This window comes from Neomonachus schauinslandi, chromosome 15, assembly GCF_002201575.2.
Source record: "Neomonachus schauinslandi chromosome 15, ASM220157v2, whole genome shotgun sequence".
Taxonomy (NCBI): domain Eukaryota; kingdom Metazoa; phylum Chordata; class Mammalia; order Carnivora; family Phocidae; genus Neomonachus; species Neomonachus schauinslandi.
The window spans coordinates 44,162,469-44,178,901 of record NC_058417.1 but is presented as its reverse complement, the minus strand read 5'-3'; the positions used below and the strand labels follow the sequence as shown (position 1 = coordinate 44,178,901).

At 43.5% G+C, this 16,433-nt stretch overlaps 1 protein-coding gene across 3 annotated transcripts in view; it reads right to left on the bottom strand.

Moving 5' to 3' along the window:
* Positions 1–577: 577 nt before the first annotated feature.
* TLK2 (tousled like kinase 2) overlaps positions 578–16,433 on the bottom strand; it is a 118,968-nt gene continuing 103,112 nt past the window's right edge. For all 3 annotated transcript variants that reach the window (XM_021678489.1, XM_044921889.1, XM_044921888.1), the window contains 5 exons: positions 13,508–13,677; positions 12,109–12,247; positions 7,756–7,867; positions 5,449–5,556; positions 578–3,311 (listed from right to left, as the gene is read on the bottom strand). In XM_021678489.1, coding sequence (XP_021534164.1) covers positions 3,138–3,311; positions 5,449–5,556; positions 7,756–7,867; positions 12,109–12,247; positions 13,508–13,677 — 703 coding nt within the window. In that variant the 3' untranslated portion in view covers positions 578–3,137. The remainder of the gene's footprint in view (positions 3,312–5,448; positions 5,557–7,755; positions 7,868–12,108; positions 12,248–13,507; positions 13,678–16,433) is intronic.

The following is a 16,433-nucleotide window of genomic DNA, read 5'->3' as shown; positions in this document are numbered from 1 at the left end:
AGATTCTAAGAGATGACTACTTTTAAAGAGAATTATTTTCTAAATTAAGAAACACAGGCGCTCCTTGTCTGCTCATCTTCTCAGCTGAAGGAAAACCTGTCCTCACAGCGCTAGAGGAAGGCGGTCAGCAAACCCTCGTAAGGCAGTGCTCAGGGGTGCCCGGGTCAGCCACAGAAATGGGGTGCACACGGGCTCTCAAGAGCAAGTCTCCATGTAAAGCTGCCCATCTTTGGATGGAGAAATCAGAGCCCAATTCCTTCCCTTCCCTTCCTGGGGCCCAGAGCCTTCACCCCTGGACTGTGAGCCGACGGCTGGGCCTTCCCTACCCTGCTCACTGCTGTCTTCGCACCAAGCATTAGTTATCAGCACATCGGAGGTACAAAAGGTGTTGTATGAATCGGCATGTTGCCAACATGCCTGCAGTGTCCGCTGGGACTCAGTCAGCGGCAGGATTTCCCTACCTACCCGCCCCCTAGATGCTCAGAGCCCTATCTGAAGCTGAAGAACTACAGTAAAATCAAGAGGCTGGGAGATTCACTTCTTAAAACTTATTTTAATATCCTCCCCGCCCCCCCCCACCCCAAGTTGGGAAAGTTGAAAACAGTCTGGCTGGGTTCAATTACAAATTAATACACATTTTTTGTCATTGTTTAAAGTAAATCAATTGTGGCAATAAGGGATTATCCTTGGAAAAAGTGAAACCCATATTAACAAAATATGTCATGGAAGAACCCCACTTAGTGATTTCATTGGCTGTTTAAAAATCTAGAAAAAGTCAGCATTCTGTATGTTCTCTGGGGCTAGTCCATGTAGTGGAAGGAGGCCTTGCCCAGACTAAAGCAAGTCCAGTCAGCTCCAACCAGGTCCTAGACCCAAGGGAAGCGAGGAGAGAGGGCATCCCTTCTTCAGGGGGGCAGAGAAGGTAGATCAACAGATAAAGTCCTGCGGCTCCACTTACAAGCCCAGGGGGAGGAGGCAGGAAGTTAGAGGGAAGGCTTAAAGATGCAGCATTCTTTCAATCTTAAAAAAAAGAAAAGTTGGGGAAAAAAAAAAGGTCTTGCAAGATCACTGAATGAGAAGAGAAAACAAGGAATAGAACTTAATACTCTGAGTCAGTCTCGACTCATCCATCTCTTCACGCATGCCACACACCATCCTTCCAGGGCGCTCAACCTTTGAGACCCATAGGGACTCTCTGCTTCCTAGCCTGAAAGTCATGGTTAGAAAAAGGTACCATACACATACATACACACGTATGTCACGTGTTAACGTGTGTATAAACACTTGCGATAAAATGGAAATCTGGAAGAAAAAATTTATCTGTAACAACTTGGAAAGCTGGGCGCACCGACGGCTCCCAGGCTGACTTCCTTCCATCCAGAGTTCCGCAAGACGGTACCTCCCCACCATCATCTCTCCAACTGGGATCCAACTACATCTTCCCCTAAGAGCACCTGGTACCGAGGGGAGTAGGGCAGGGCGGGGGCACAAAACCAACACAGGTGCCAGCAAAAGTGTCCCCAGTGATATGTTTCACGCGTGAAAGAAAGACTCTGAGTTCTGTGAGAGCTCTCTAGCCTTCCTGACTTCCCTCCCCCTGCCCAGGGGACTCACATGCCTGGATGCTGCATCTTTAAATATTTCTGGCTCAGCCCTCTTGCCACATATGTCAGTAACATTCCAAGCTGGCTACCACATGCTCAGGCTCTGGCCTTCTCCCCTCTCTACTGTCGAGTGCTCTGCTGCTTCAAGGGCATGGTGGGGCCACGCATCTCCCATTTCAGCTCCGTCTTCAGTTGATCACACATCTCAGAAACAACCAAATGTAAGGGGGGAAAAAAGAGTTCCAAAAGAATGTTCATATTCGAAATACCTATCTCCCTGGGATTTTTTTTTTAACTCCACTTGATCCATCTATTGAAGTGAGACAAAGTGTGTGTGCACATGCACACACAGACACACACACCAGCACACACCCACGAAATGTAGAGGGCTGGAAGTTGTTTCCTGCCAAAAGATCTAACAGAGGAAAGCTTATGAGCTGATCAAGTTTTAATATTGCGGTTAACAAGAAAGATACACCATTTAGCAAGCACACAGAGACCACGGGGAGGACCTTCCGATCCCTAGAGCGTTTGGCTCCCCGGCCTATTTTCTGCCTACCTCTGGAACAGTTTTTGATAGTTACTACATTCAGAGAATCCAAGAGGACTGCATGGACAGATGAACCTTTATTTAAAAAAATAGCACTTCAAATAAATTAAAAGGGACAACCGTCAAGTGTTCAAATTGTGAAGAAAGAGTTGAAAACCTAGAGACTCCAAGCTGCGGGCTTCTAACCTCGTTCTTTGTCCGACGGCAAAGCCCCACACACCTCAGTCCTCCCACTTGACACCTTCCCTGCTGAGATGAGGGAAGCGATTGCAAACAGGAGACCGGACGGAGGAGAAAGCTGCATCTGACTGGAATGAACATTGCCACGTACTTGCTAATACGGGTTTCACTTTATGACCAAATGTATTCTTTCGAAAATAAAAAAGGGGGGGAGGGAAGCTGCATGTTTTTAAAAATTGAAATTATTTAGGGATAAAACACTAACTCTAGTGCCTTTAACGGGCAATAGCAACTTTTTTCCTCCGAAGTCAAACACCATCCCCAGCTGAGCCTTTGTGCTACAAGCTTTTCAGGAGATGTTACCTAAACTTTATTAAAAGAAAAGAACAAGTTTAAATATAGACACTGGACTAGCCCAGTCTGTATTTTCAAGTCCACATTCTTCATCTGAAGCACTGCATCAGGGACCCCCCCTGAGTCTGCATGTTTTCAAGTTCACAGTACATGGAACCAGTTTTTCTTTTTAATTTTTTCCTCACTCAGAGCAGCCACACGCAGTGGCCGTTGACGCCGGAACCTCGGGCGGGGCCTTTTCCTACGAGGCCTGGCCAGAGCTGCCCAAGGTTTCTCCTCAATGAGAATCGATGCTGTCATGCTCTATGGATGGGAAAAAAGCAAGAAAATAAAAGCACCTGGTACAGGTTTCATGAGATCCATTCGGATTCGCTATGTCCCAAACCCGCTGCTGAATGCCATTTGTCCACTTTGTGTGTGCTGAACAGTTCGCGGCCTAGGAGTGGGTCTCAATTCGAAGAACTGTTATTGGACGCCCCCGAGGTCGATGCAATAGCAGCTCCAGCAGGGCTACTCGTGGAGACCGACTTTCGGATGTGAGGCAGCAAGTAGGGGTCACAGGCCAGCTGCTGGACATCGATGCGGTCCTCCTTTCGGTAGGCTAAGCATCGTCGAATAAACGCCTGAAAGGAAAGGTTCTTGAAGAAGCCTGAGGCAGATCATCCTGGTGCCCCCAGAGGGAACCCTGAGGCTCTGTAGTGGCTGCCAAGGCCCAGCCCCGGAGCAAATGTCTTCTACAGAGAAGGGGCTCAGGGCCCTTCCCAGAAATCCCCGGGCACACCCAGACAGGACCAGGCAAGGAGACGCGTGGGCAGTCGCACCTCTCTCTGGCCACGGACTATTTCCCCGAAGGAGGCGGCCAAGCCATTCCTGAGGGGGAATGGGGCATGACCCGACCTCTAAATACCTCTGCCCCCAGAGCACAAAGACCAACACAAAAACCACTCTCTCTCTCTGCCTTGGCCGGTTTACCCGGGCACGTCTATCTTCACAGTCCTGCGTGTACAAACCATGGCCTCACGTGAACTTTCTACTTCCTGAGGAAGTGAAAACTGCGATGACAGGCCACCACCACAGGCAGGGTGAGGAGACCCACACTTACTAACACTACAGTGTGTCACAGATAGGTAAATGCTTCCCGTGTATCTCACTCTTCCTTGCAATGATCAGGCACACACCTAAGTAGTAAAGGAAAACCTGAACAGGACTTGTCTCCCCAAGAGTACTGCAGACATAGAATCATACTGTTGAGTTGGGTTTCATTCAGAATCCTAATGTACTACCACCATGGAAGTTTCCTTTGTGCTAGGTATGAAGGGCTACACAGGCTCAGTTTCTACAATTCTTATCACAAAGGCCCTTAAACAGATGATCTATCTTTTCCTATTTTTTAACCAGACCTATTTAATCAGAGTCTTGTAATGTAATTATTTAAATAAATAAATTGATTTTTAAAAATCTAAAATGTCATTATCACCCTCAGGCCATACTTTACATTTGGGTGATGATAATGTCGCAATGTAGGTCCATCGATTATAACAAATGTCCCACTCTGGTGCAGGAGGCTGTGCATGTGCAGGAATGGGGAATACATGGAAACTCTCTACTTTCTGCTCAATGTTGCTGTGAGTCTAAAACTGCTCTAAAAAATATAGCCCAGGGGCGCCTGGGTGGCTCAGTCGATAAGCGTCTGCCTTCAGCTCAGGTCATGATCCTGGGGTCCTGGGATCGAGTCTCACATCGGGCTCCCTGCTTGGAGGGAAACCTGCTTCTCCCTCTCCCTCACTTGTGTTCCCACTCTCGCTGTGTCTCTGTCAAATAAATAAATAAAATCTTAAAAAAAAAAAAAGAAAAACCAATCTTTAAAAAAATAAAAATATAGTCTAACAAAGTCTCTTAAAAAAAACCCCACAAAACACCTAAAACAAGATGTAATGATTTTCTTTTTCCATGTTTAATTAATAAAAACCAAAAGTACAGCAACAATCCTGGTTTTCCAAAATCAAACACATCTATAGGTAGCTGCCTGATTGAAGTATTTGGAAGATAAAAACAAACTCACAAAAATAAACTTAATAATCCTTGGCCTTTAAAAACGAACCTTTCTCAGTGAGATATGACATGGGAGTTAAATGGGTTACCTCGAGTTGGACAGCATAGTTACTGGTCAAATAATTCCACCTTGATTTTTCTCTCCACACAGCCGCCAGGGCAGGCTTTTGAAACAGGGATCAGATCACACAGCTGCCCTGAGTAAAACCTTCGAGTGTTTCCCATCTGTCCTGCTGCCTCTCCCACTGACCACCCTCCCCTCCGCTCTCTGCTCTGTGGATCTGCTAAGCTTGCACTTACATCTCAGCTGCACGCACTTCTCTGCTTGGACTATTCTTCTTCCAAATCTACACATGGCTCCCACCTTCACATCACTCAAGATTGCTCATTGGTCACTTCACCACTGAGGCCGTCCCTGACCAGGCCATCATAAAAGGAGTTCTCACCTGCTGGAACAGAAACTCCTAACAGGCAGGGACCCCATCTGTAGTTCATTGCTACACACTCGCCATTATTCCCTCTCTGCCACCTAGACAGGGCCTAGTTCTCACCAGGCACCCGAAGCAGTTATTGGAGGAGGAGAGGGGAGAACAGGATTCAGAATGAGGAGGTTTTGAATGACTCCTGACTTTTATACTGATAATCCATCCACTATTACCCAGAGAAATAATACAGTCATTTCCTGCTGGCCAGTGGGTCACAACTTACCTTTGCTTCTGGTGTTACTACTGGCTTTGGCGGGAACTGCACTTCAGTAGCTTTAAGAATAGTATTTTCTTGTAGAATGTCTTGCTGGGACTGGTTGTGGCCAAAAGGCTATCATACAAAAACAAAACAAAGGTGGGCCTCTGGTTAAAATTAAAGAGAACACAATTCAAAACCTTAAGGAAGGGAAAGAAAACATGCCTCAGTGAGAACTGCTAGAAAGAACTTTGGAGGGGCGCCTGGGTGGCTCAGTTGGTTAAGTGACTGCCTTCGGCTCAGGTCATGATCCTGGAGTCCCGGGATCGAGTCCCACATCACGCTCCCTGCTCCGCAGGCAGTCTGCTTCTCCCTCTGACCCTCTTCCCTCTCGTGCTCTCATTCTCTCTCAAATGAGTAAATAAAATCTTAAAAAAAAAAAAAGAACTTTGGAGATGGTCTCCTCTAACTCTCTCTCTTTATAGGTGAGGGGTAGAAAGGCTCAGAACTTAATAACATGCTCACAGGACAACATCAAGGTTAAGGCAGAACTGGGACGGGAAGCAGCATCTGTGATATCACGACACCTCTGTTCAGCTTTGCTTACAGCCAAGAAAAAGAACATTCCAGAAGGAACCAGCAACCTCTTCTCCCCTGAGTGATACCTGTAGGCTTAAGTAATACATATGCATGCCACTGGCAGACCCAAGACACAGGTAAAGAGAGATGGAAAAGGAAGTAAAAGAGAAGGAGTAAGTACAAAGGGGGGGGGCTGGGGCTATTTAACAGCTTCATCTGTACCCCAATGTGCCGTTTTCTTTTCTTTTGGCCCCCCAAAGATTTTATGAGCGTGTGAGGGTGGGGGGTGGGGAATCTTCAGCAGCTTCCTCGCTGAGCGAAGAGCCTGATGGGGGGATCCATCTCACGACCCTGAGATCATGACCTGAGCCAAAATCAAGAATCAGATGCTTAACCGACTGCGCCACCCAGGAACCCCAATTTTCTAATAAAGTCTTAAAATACAAGTTCAAGCCTCGTGTCATCTCTTCAGTGCTTGTACATAACCCCTACCAACATTATCAGCAGCACTTCCACATTATCAGAGAATAAGTAATAATTAACTCCTCCGGGGGCGCCTCCCTGGCTCAGTCAGTAGAGCACGCAACTAGATCTCAGGGTTGTGCGTTCGAGCCCCATACTGAGTGTAGGGATTACTTAAAAATAATAATAATTAGCCCCTATGGCTGGTTCTGAATCATTTCCCCATATTAGAGAGGTAAGATAAAGAAACAAAGACCAAGGAGAAGTTAAAGAGGAAGATGAAATCTGAACGAAGAGCTTGGTTTGGGGACTGTAATAAAAATATTAAGAGTCCGGGGCGCCTGGGTGGCTCAGTCGTTAAGCGTCTGCCTTCAGCTCAGGTCCTGATCCCAGGGTCCTGGGATCGAGCCCCACATTGGGCTCCCTGCTCCGCGGGAAGCCTGCTTCTCCCTCTCCCTCTCCCGCTGCTTGTGTTCCCTCTCTCGCTGTATCTCTCTCTGTCAAATAAATAAAAAAAATCTTTAAAAAAAAAAAAAAAAAAAAAAAAAATATTAAGAGTCCGAGGGAGTTGCAGAACTCCCAAATGGCTTATACCCACAACCTACACTGTCAGGACCACCAACAAACTTCAGTTATTTATAACACACTGACAGCAAGAATTTGAGTATACACACACCGGATCCTAGTATGTATGTTTATTTATAAGGTAGTAGGCTCATAAGGAAAACACAAACGTGAAAATTCATTAGGTATAGTTTACTACCTAGGTTATTATGTGTCCAAATGATCTATCACCTTGATCCAGAGGTAACAGACAGTGAATACTTTCTAACACTACACCTCCCTAGTACAGAAAATAGAAAGCATGCTTTTATTAATAATAGCTTTAACTAATGGGATGGCTGGGAATAAAGAGCCCTGTAGATATTTCAAGTTTCAGTTCTTGGGACCTTAAAGAATGGCTCCTGGAATGACTGTATACTTTAAATAAACTTTTTCATATAATTCCTTGTATATATTATCAGAAACAAAACATACCCTGGATCTAATTGAAAACAGCAAAAACGCATGTTTTCAATAGCCCAGTGGAATTCATTAAGTACTCTAGGGTTGAAAAGTTCTGCTTATGCATAAAGCTTTTATTACTGTCTGTATTTTCTTCAAACCACAACTTTCAGGATTCCATTCTGTATAACCAAATGATTAATTCCAAGAGAATAATCGACACCATGCCAGTGTGTACATGCAGCCCAAGACAGACGTCAAGCCACCACATCTGACCTTCTTCCTTACCTTCCTTCCATAAAGACACTGGTAGAAGATCACACCCACTGACCAGACGTCAACTTTATTTGAGATCTTTGGTGGCTCTTTCCCAACCACAAAACACTCTGGTGGTAAATACCTGGGACAAAAGGAAAATAAAAATTCTTAGAAAAATGACTGTATAAATCTAGGACATGTACAAAAAGGCAAAGTAGGAGACCTTATGGGAAATAAAAACTACCTGAATTTTAACTGAAATTTTGCCAAAAAAGCAACTGGGCCTAGCTGGGTAAAGTCAGCGAGAAGATACTCTAACTTAAGGAGGCAGTCATGTCCTAAAAGCCTTAAAATACACTTCTCAATTCACTGAGAGGGGCAAATATTCCCCCTAGTCCCTGCTTCACCCACCCCAGCATCCTTTCCCAGGGTTGTGCCCTAATATAAGTGTCATTCAACAAGTTCCAAAAAGGAGGGACAACACAAAAGAAGCGCATTCCAACTTTTATGAGCTGCAGCAACAAACATCCAGATAGAATTCGAAGTGGTGTGGGTTTGCTTTCATGTTGGCTAAAAAAGATGACTCTCTAAAATAACTATCTTCAAAGTCCGAATGAATTCAGGACCCCGTATAAATCTCTGAGAGGACCGACTGTCTGCCTTCTTAAAGTAGCCTCTTTGCAAACTCTAGACTGGGAGTACCTAAAACCTATAATAAATGGTGATATTACAGTCCAAATTATCAAAGGTATTTTACATTTCCCACTCGAAGGACGATCAGGGGCTTACTGGAAGTCTAACAAGTAGGGGAGAAAAAGCCAAACAAACTAGTAGTTAGCACAACTCAATCCTCATCTGAATTCCTTCCCTCCCCACCCACCCCTGGCCTCTGAAAAAGACTAGCTGGGCAGCCAACCACACCAAATTGTATAGTGTGGAAGGTAAGGGCCTCTTTGCATTTAGGAAACCCAACAAATATGCTTCCACTCATTGCCTGGGGTCTTAGCCATGGCGCAGCTGGAAGGCAGCATTCTGAAGAAAACAGATTGATTTCTACAGATTTCATGCTGGTAAAATCAATTCTGTGAAAAAATTATTTTAGACCCTGCTGTGCTTCTGGTATAAAAATCTAAACTTACAACTTGAAGGGGGCCACAAGAATTGAGAGGAAGAAAATATTTGATGATGGGCTTTTTTCTTTTTTTAAAGAAGTTTAGTCTCATGTTGTTTCTTATTTATTATTTTTAACAGACATTTTGGGATGATTAAGACCACTGACCTACATTATTGTTTCACAATGAAAACTGTTAGCCAAAACACACACTGAACTTATGAAGAGGGAAAAAAAAAGCAAAGAAATAAAAATAAAGGAAAAAGAATAAAAAGAACAGCTCTCCCAAATGCCACTAAAACCTCTCTGAACCCGACTTTTCATAGTTCTTGATTCTTCAACATACATAATTTAAATATGATGTTGGATAAATAAAAATAGAAACTTGATTCCAAAATGATCATTTAATATTTACAACTCTTTTGTGGAGGTGTTAGGGAAGGACAGAAATTGTTGAACTTATCCAAATGCTGAGTAATAATTTACCCAAATATTCAGAGTACAAAAGAAATTGATTAAAAAAAAAAAAAAAAGACACTGCCACTGGATAGTACCAATCTGGAAAATCACTTTCTAGGTCTCAGTTTTCCCATGTGTAAATGGAGAAATAAACTAGTTCTTCATCCAAATAATACTGAAAATAATAAGCGCTCTAATTCCCTATCGAGGACTTCAGGAGAGAAAAGACAGTTCTAAGACATTGCAATAAATTGTGTTTAAAAAACAAGTTGCATATTCCATCATGATAAAATCGTCATAGGGAAGATTCTCAAGGCCTAGCCTACAGGTCATTTATTTAGCAGTATTCAGGGTGCCTGACTGGCTCAGTCGGTGGAGCATGTGACTTTTTTTTTTTTTTTTTAAGTGTGGAGCCTGATGTGGGGCTTGAACTCACAACCCTGAGATCAAGACCTGAGCTGAGATCAAGAGTAGGCTGCTTAATCAACTGAGCCACCCAGGCGTCACAGAGCACGTGACTCTTGATCTCAGGGGCGTGCATTCGATTCCCATGTTGGGTGTAGAGATTACTTAAAAATAAAATCTTAAAAGTAGTATTCAATGTAGAAGAATTCTACCAAATACTGCAACAACCAAAATACTGCAGTCACCTAGACTTTGTTGTCTTCCCATCCTGTTTATATCTCTGCAGACATCACAAGAGGATGACATATGAGGAGGGTAATTATGATAATGCTTCTAACAACACGGAGACTCTATAAACCTTCATAGGAACCCATGGAATTAAATTTTCTCAGTAGCCTCCCTCTCTACCACACCTTTTATTATGAAACCAATATTCAAATATAATCTGAAGTAGACAGTAAAACTAACACCCAAGTAACCATCACCCAGTTTCAGTAAGTATCAACATGGGGCCAATCTTTGTTCATGTGCCCCTCCCCCACCAAACATTACTTTGAAGCAAATCCCAAACATAATTTTTGTTTAAATTTCAAACACTAAATTTTTTTTTTTTTTTAAAGATTTTATTTATTTATTTGAGACAGAGAGAATGAGAGACAGAGAGCATGAGAGGGAGGAGGGTCAGAGGGAGAAGCAGACTCCCTGCCGAGCAGGGAGCCCGATGCGGGACTCGATCCCGATACTCCAGGATCATGACCTGAGCCGAAGGCAGTCGCTTAACCAACTGAGCCACCCAGGCGCCTTCAAACACTAAATTTTTAATAGCTTAGCAAATATAGCAATAGGTGGCAATGAGAAAACTAATTTAAACGTTATTTAGCTTCACTTTTTAAAAAGAACTATAAAAAAAAAAAAGCTAAAATCTAAGTTCTAGTGAATTTATATAGCAGAGGTATAGATCTGTTTCCAGAATTTCCAACAACAGAGATTTTTGTATCATTTAGAGACAGGAACACTAACCCACAATAACCACCATAGTAAATAAACACTGTAAATGTAGCTTCTATTTTAAACCTAGAATCTCAAAGTTTTAATTTAGGGACTGATTTTCACTATAGGTACCATCGCCACAAAAAATAAGGAGCAATGAGAAGTAGAAATTTTGTGCACATGGTGTTTTTCTCAGGATGTGACGGTTTCTCTAACATACATAACTTACATATGATCAGACCAATGAGCAAAGAGCTCATCTTGTGGGTTGTGAACGAACTCCCCCTTCTCTGTCTGCTTCCAACCCACACCCTCATTCCCAGGCAGTCACTATTCTGCTAAAGCCCAGGGCCCTCCAGTCTCAAAGATAAGAGACTGACCAACAGACCCTGGGATTTAACAGCATGTATGACCCCTCCCTGAGTGCTGCTGGAGTCTTTCTCCATGTTGGAATCACATGTCCAATATGTAGCTTTGTATTACCACCTCAGAAGTGAAAGGGAAGCTCTGTTAACATGCCGGAAGCTCTGTTAACACGCCTTTACAATCACCAAGTTAAATGCTTGGGCTGCAGGTATCTTTTACGGTTCTCACTGTCGAAAGGAATACTAGGCAGAAGTAGGAGAGGTCATAGAGCTAGCTGGGGTAGGGTGGTTGCAGGGAGATGAGTGACAACAGATGGAAGATAGGTGGCCCAAAACCGTTTAGAGCATGGCTGAGGAGATGGATAATTTTCCTGGCAAACTGTACTTTTTTCCTGTTTAGATTTCAAGGGATGCTGTGGTTACTTTACATATTGATCTTTCACAACTCCTTAGTTCTCGACAGTCCATCATCCTCAGGCAACTCTAGAGATTAATCCCTCATCCCATTGATGCATAGGAAGAGACCTGCAATGGGGCACCTGGATGGCTCAGTCGGTTAAGCGTCCAACTCTTGATTTCAGCTCAGGTCGTGATCTCAGGGTTGTGGGACTGAGCCCCGCGCATCAGGCTCCGCGCAGGGTATAGAGCCGCTTAAGATTCTCTCTCTTTCTCTCCCTCTCTCCCCCTCTTTTGGGAAAAGAGAGAGAGAGAGCTGCATTTGTATTGAAAATAATTTAGGGCCATTCTTTAAATACACATGAGCAATCTCATTCTCTTCCTACTCCGTAAGGCAAGCCCTAGGAAGAAACACACAACTCCAACGCCTTGCCACATATAACCTCTCTCAATGGTTTCTAAAAAAGGAAAGAAAAATTAATTAAATACAGAGTCGAACTGCCAGAAAGACAGTAATATTTGGGGAGGAAAGTCTACTTTGGTTTACAGCATTTTTGCCTAAGACAGGATGTAGATATTAATTATCAATTATCAATATTTCAGTATAGCATAGCCTTATCTCCACCAGCCAACCTAGCAGATCTCCCAAATACCTACCAGTAAGTACCAGCACCTTGTGATGTTAGCTCCATGCCATCCACTGAATTGTAGCTATCATCATCCATGATCTTGGAAAGACCAAAATCTGTGATTTTTATCTCTCCACATGCTGTACCATTTACTAAAAGAATATTACCTAAAAAGATGAAAACCTTCATGAATAAAAAGAGACTTACTAATTAAGAGAAAAGTTCAAGGTAATAACAGACAAGAAGGGGACAACTGAACTCAAACTCTTATACATAATAGCAAACATCTAAATTCCTGGAATAAAATGATCTGGACTCTGGATGCTGGAGGAGAGTCCTCAGTGTCTGGCTGCAAACTTGCATTTTCCAAGAATCACCTGCTAGATGTGCCAAAACCACCACTATGAGCAGTGGGAAAAAAATAGTAACTCGCCAAAGTAAAATATCACTTGGACAGTTGGTTAAAAATGGTGGGAAAGTTTCATCTGAACTTTCAGTAACACTCTCCAAACCACCCTGTTTAGAACAGTCGTTTCAGGACAAAAAAAAAAACCAACAAAAAACAAAAAACACAAAACACAAAAAACACAAAAATATACAAGGGAATCAAAGCTAGTACCACAGTGCCACCTACAGCTCCTACACCAGGAAGATGTACTGGATTCAGCGATGGAAAACCCAATCACACAATGGCCATCGTTTTAAAAATCACTTTGTTGTAATGAATTTTTTAGTCATTTGAACTGTATTAGAACATTAAAGAATAGTATAAATAGTGAGATTTAACATGCAGCTACCAGGAGAGGAAAGCAGAGTTAACAACGGCGCCCACCAGGCGGTAAGTGGGAACCATCTTCCGAACACCCCAGCCAAGCTGGTGCCAGCTATCTACAGAGAACATACACAGACTTCTGGAAAACCAGCCCACAATGACGACAATAAAAACAGAGGTAAGAAGTTTAACCGCCCTCTACTGTTCGCTAAGGTCTACTGAAGTTTACATAGTAACCATACAAAAAGATGAAAAACTATTGGGATTTAATGAAACAGGAGGTGTACCTACAAAATAACTTGTTCATCTGGGGGCACTTATCAAGGAGACCTGGAGGAGAGGAACGGCTACGCAGTGTGAGTAATGGGAAAAAAACAAAGCTGAGCTTGCCAGAGCAGTTCTTTCTAAATCGGCTGACATCATGAACTGCCCTGGCTCTAAAGACAAGGGCATTGTTTCTTCTGAGTATTTAATCCGACGCCCCTTCTCAAGCCCAGCACTGTGGGGCCAGGACTCTGTTCCCACACCTGCCCGGGCAGAGCCAGACACTACCAGGCTTTCAGGCTCCCTCACATTCTCTAACTTTGTAAAATTACAAGTCACTTCAAAGATCAGAGAAAAGCCATCAATACAGTCACCTAAAAGTCAGACATACCTGGTTTGAGGTCATAGTGTATGATGGGAGGTTTTATTTCATTTAAGTACTTTAAAGCATTCACAATCTGCATGATAATGGATCGGGCCTCTTTCTCCGACATTAATTTGTGCTGTTTCAGGTAGAAGTCCAGATCATTTCCCTCACAGTATTCTAATACTGTACAAAACCTAAAGACAAATAAAACGACATCTGACTGTGGGAAAGAGCAAGCAGATTAAGACTTCTTAAACCAGCCCCAGTGAAAACTTCAGGTAATTAGCTTCTTGCTCTGTTCTTCTTCATTCCTTAAAGTAGTGTTCTATTCTTTATTCAGTAGTAGCTACCTGAGTGGCTGACGGGAAGGAAACTGCATTCTCCCCTGGTGAAGAGCCTTCACACCCTCCACACCAGAATCTGTTGTGCTACAGTGTACCCATGACATTCCAGACTATACGAAAACGGACAAGAACTGTAATGTACCTAAGCTAGGGATCTTTTCAGAAGGGTCTCCCACACATGCCGTGCTCCAGTTCTAAACAAGCATATTGTGGTCAAGTACACAATTCTCAATGCAAACATTTCATATTACCCCGAGTGCTGACAGTAAGAAAGAATCTAGGGTTTGCTCAGGTCCCAAGAATTGGTTTCATGTCATATCTCATGGCAATTTGGCACAATACTGTACTATAATCTCTCCTTGCTAAATACAAGGTGTAAAAGAAGTTCTAAAAGCACAGTATTGGGATGCCTGGGTGGCTCAGTCGGTTAAGCATCTGCCTTCGGCTCAGGTCATGACCCCAGGGTCCTAGGATCGACCCCCGAGTTGGGCTCTCTGCTCAGTGGGGAGCCTGCTTCCCCCCTTCCCTCTGCTTGCTGCTCCCCCTGCTTGTGTACTCTCTCTCTCCCTGTCAAATAAATGAATAAAATCTTTAAAAAAATAAAAGCACAGTATCTGTGGTTCTAACAAATGTGTTATTACATAGTATGAGTTTTTTCCTCCACTTTTATCAATACATATACGACCCAAATTTAAAACTACATACCATTTGTAGCATTAAGGGTCATGCGTCTAGCTTCCAAGGCAGTTGTAAACCAAAGTAAGGCTTCCTGAATTGTTTGAGTATTCCTGAGAGATGAAGACCTTTTAAACTATCCTAAGCTGTGACAATGTGCGTGTTATCACTCAGGGTCTAGTCAGGAAATAAAAATCACCTGAGTATTTAAAACAGAGAGGTTTTGGGGCGCCTGGGTGGCTCAGTCGTTAAGCGTCTGCCTTCGGCTCAGGTCATGATCCCAGGGTCCTGGGATCGACCCCACATCGGGCTCTCTGCTTGGCAGGAAGCCTGCTTCTCCCTCTCCCACTCCCCCTGCTTGTATTCCCTCTCTCACTGTGTCTCTCTCTGTCAAATAAATAAATAAAATCTTAAAAAAAATAAAAATAAAAATAAATAAAACAGAGAGGTTTTAATTCAGGGCACTGATCACATGAATGATGGAAGAGCTGAGAGGGTAAACTGGCCAGTGAGGCACCCCAGAGATCATCTAGACAGGAAGCCATTAGCACCCTAGGGCCAGAGGGCCAGATGACGGAGATGGTGCAACCAGAATGGAGGGTCACCGAGAGAGACTGGAATCACAGTGGGGGCGGGTGTGTGTGTGTGTGTGTGTGTCTACCTCCCACTATCTCTGTCTCCGCAGTGGCTGACCCCAGCTGAACAACAACTGACACAGGAGCCTGGTCAAACAGATGACAAGGGTCAACTCACCTAAGATGCAGAGCAGGAGAAGGGTGAGGAGCAGACCTGAGAGCAAACAGGCTCAGGACTAGCACTATGGCCCCTGGGCAGTTTGAGGCCTTCAAAAAGCACCGCAATGAAAGGTGCACATACATAGCTCTGTGGGATGCCTGACCTGAACAGCTTATGTTTCTTACGAAACATACAAGGGCATGCTAGCACCCTATTTGAGGATAAATATCAAAAACTTATAGATTCTCTGATCTGAGAAACAGACTCTCGTGCTTAGTCGATGTATTCTTTGGCCCAAGTGCAAGCTTAAAATAAAATCTCACTTTAATACCCAAACAACTCTCAGAAGATTTTCTAAAATGATGGTGAAAATTCACCATACATACAACAGGAGGAACAAAATAAATTCAAGAATAGCACACAACCAAGTCAATTCCTCAGATTAGTTAAAAGTGTATACACAATTCAAAACTGCAAATAACCCAAGTCATATTTATTTTTGAGATTTTTTTTGTACTTACATTTTGAGGGGTGGTGGTGGCGGGGGGGGGGCAGTCTACTTAGTATTCAAGGAATTTACTCAAAGCAAAAAGGTAAGACCACCCTGTGAAGACCTGTTCTGTACCTAGATATTCATCTGAACCCCATCCATGCTAACCACACACTGACTATGCCAGGTTTGAGGACCACCCTTCTGGAAAGGGTACATCCCTGAGCAGGTGGAAGAAGGGATTGTTCACATTTCCAAAGGGAGTTAAGGTCTCCCCCTTTTCGAAACATTTCTAAATGTGGGAAAGTTCTCGGCAGAGCAATCTCTGAGACAGCTGCTGTCTGGAATAGGCCAAAACGCCTAGAATCACCCTGCAAGGCGAAGAGAAACACCTGCTGGCCAGACCCTACAGTATGTTCTCCTCAGCTCAGACTCCTACAGAGAAAACGTTTCCAAATGCTGAAATATTTCTAAACCCCTGGATAAACCCAAAGGTGATAGAGCTCATCTATACCAGGTAATGAAATACAACAATGCCTAAGAGTACTAAAGATCTCAAGCAAGTCCTTTAACTTCCCTGGTCCACAAATTTCCATCTCTACGGTGGGAAGGCTGAACTGAGATCCCTCCCACCTCTAACCTCCTACATGCCTGTGAGGCTCGATTTCATGGGCAGCACTGGGTTACGCCTTCATTTGTGCTATGA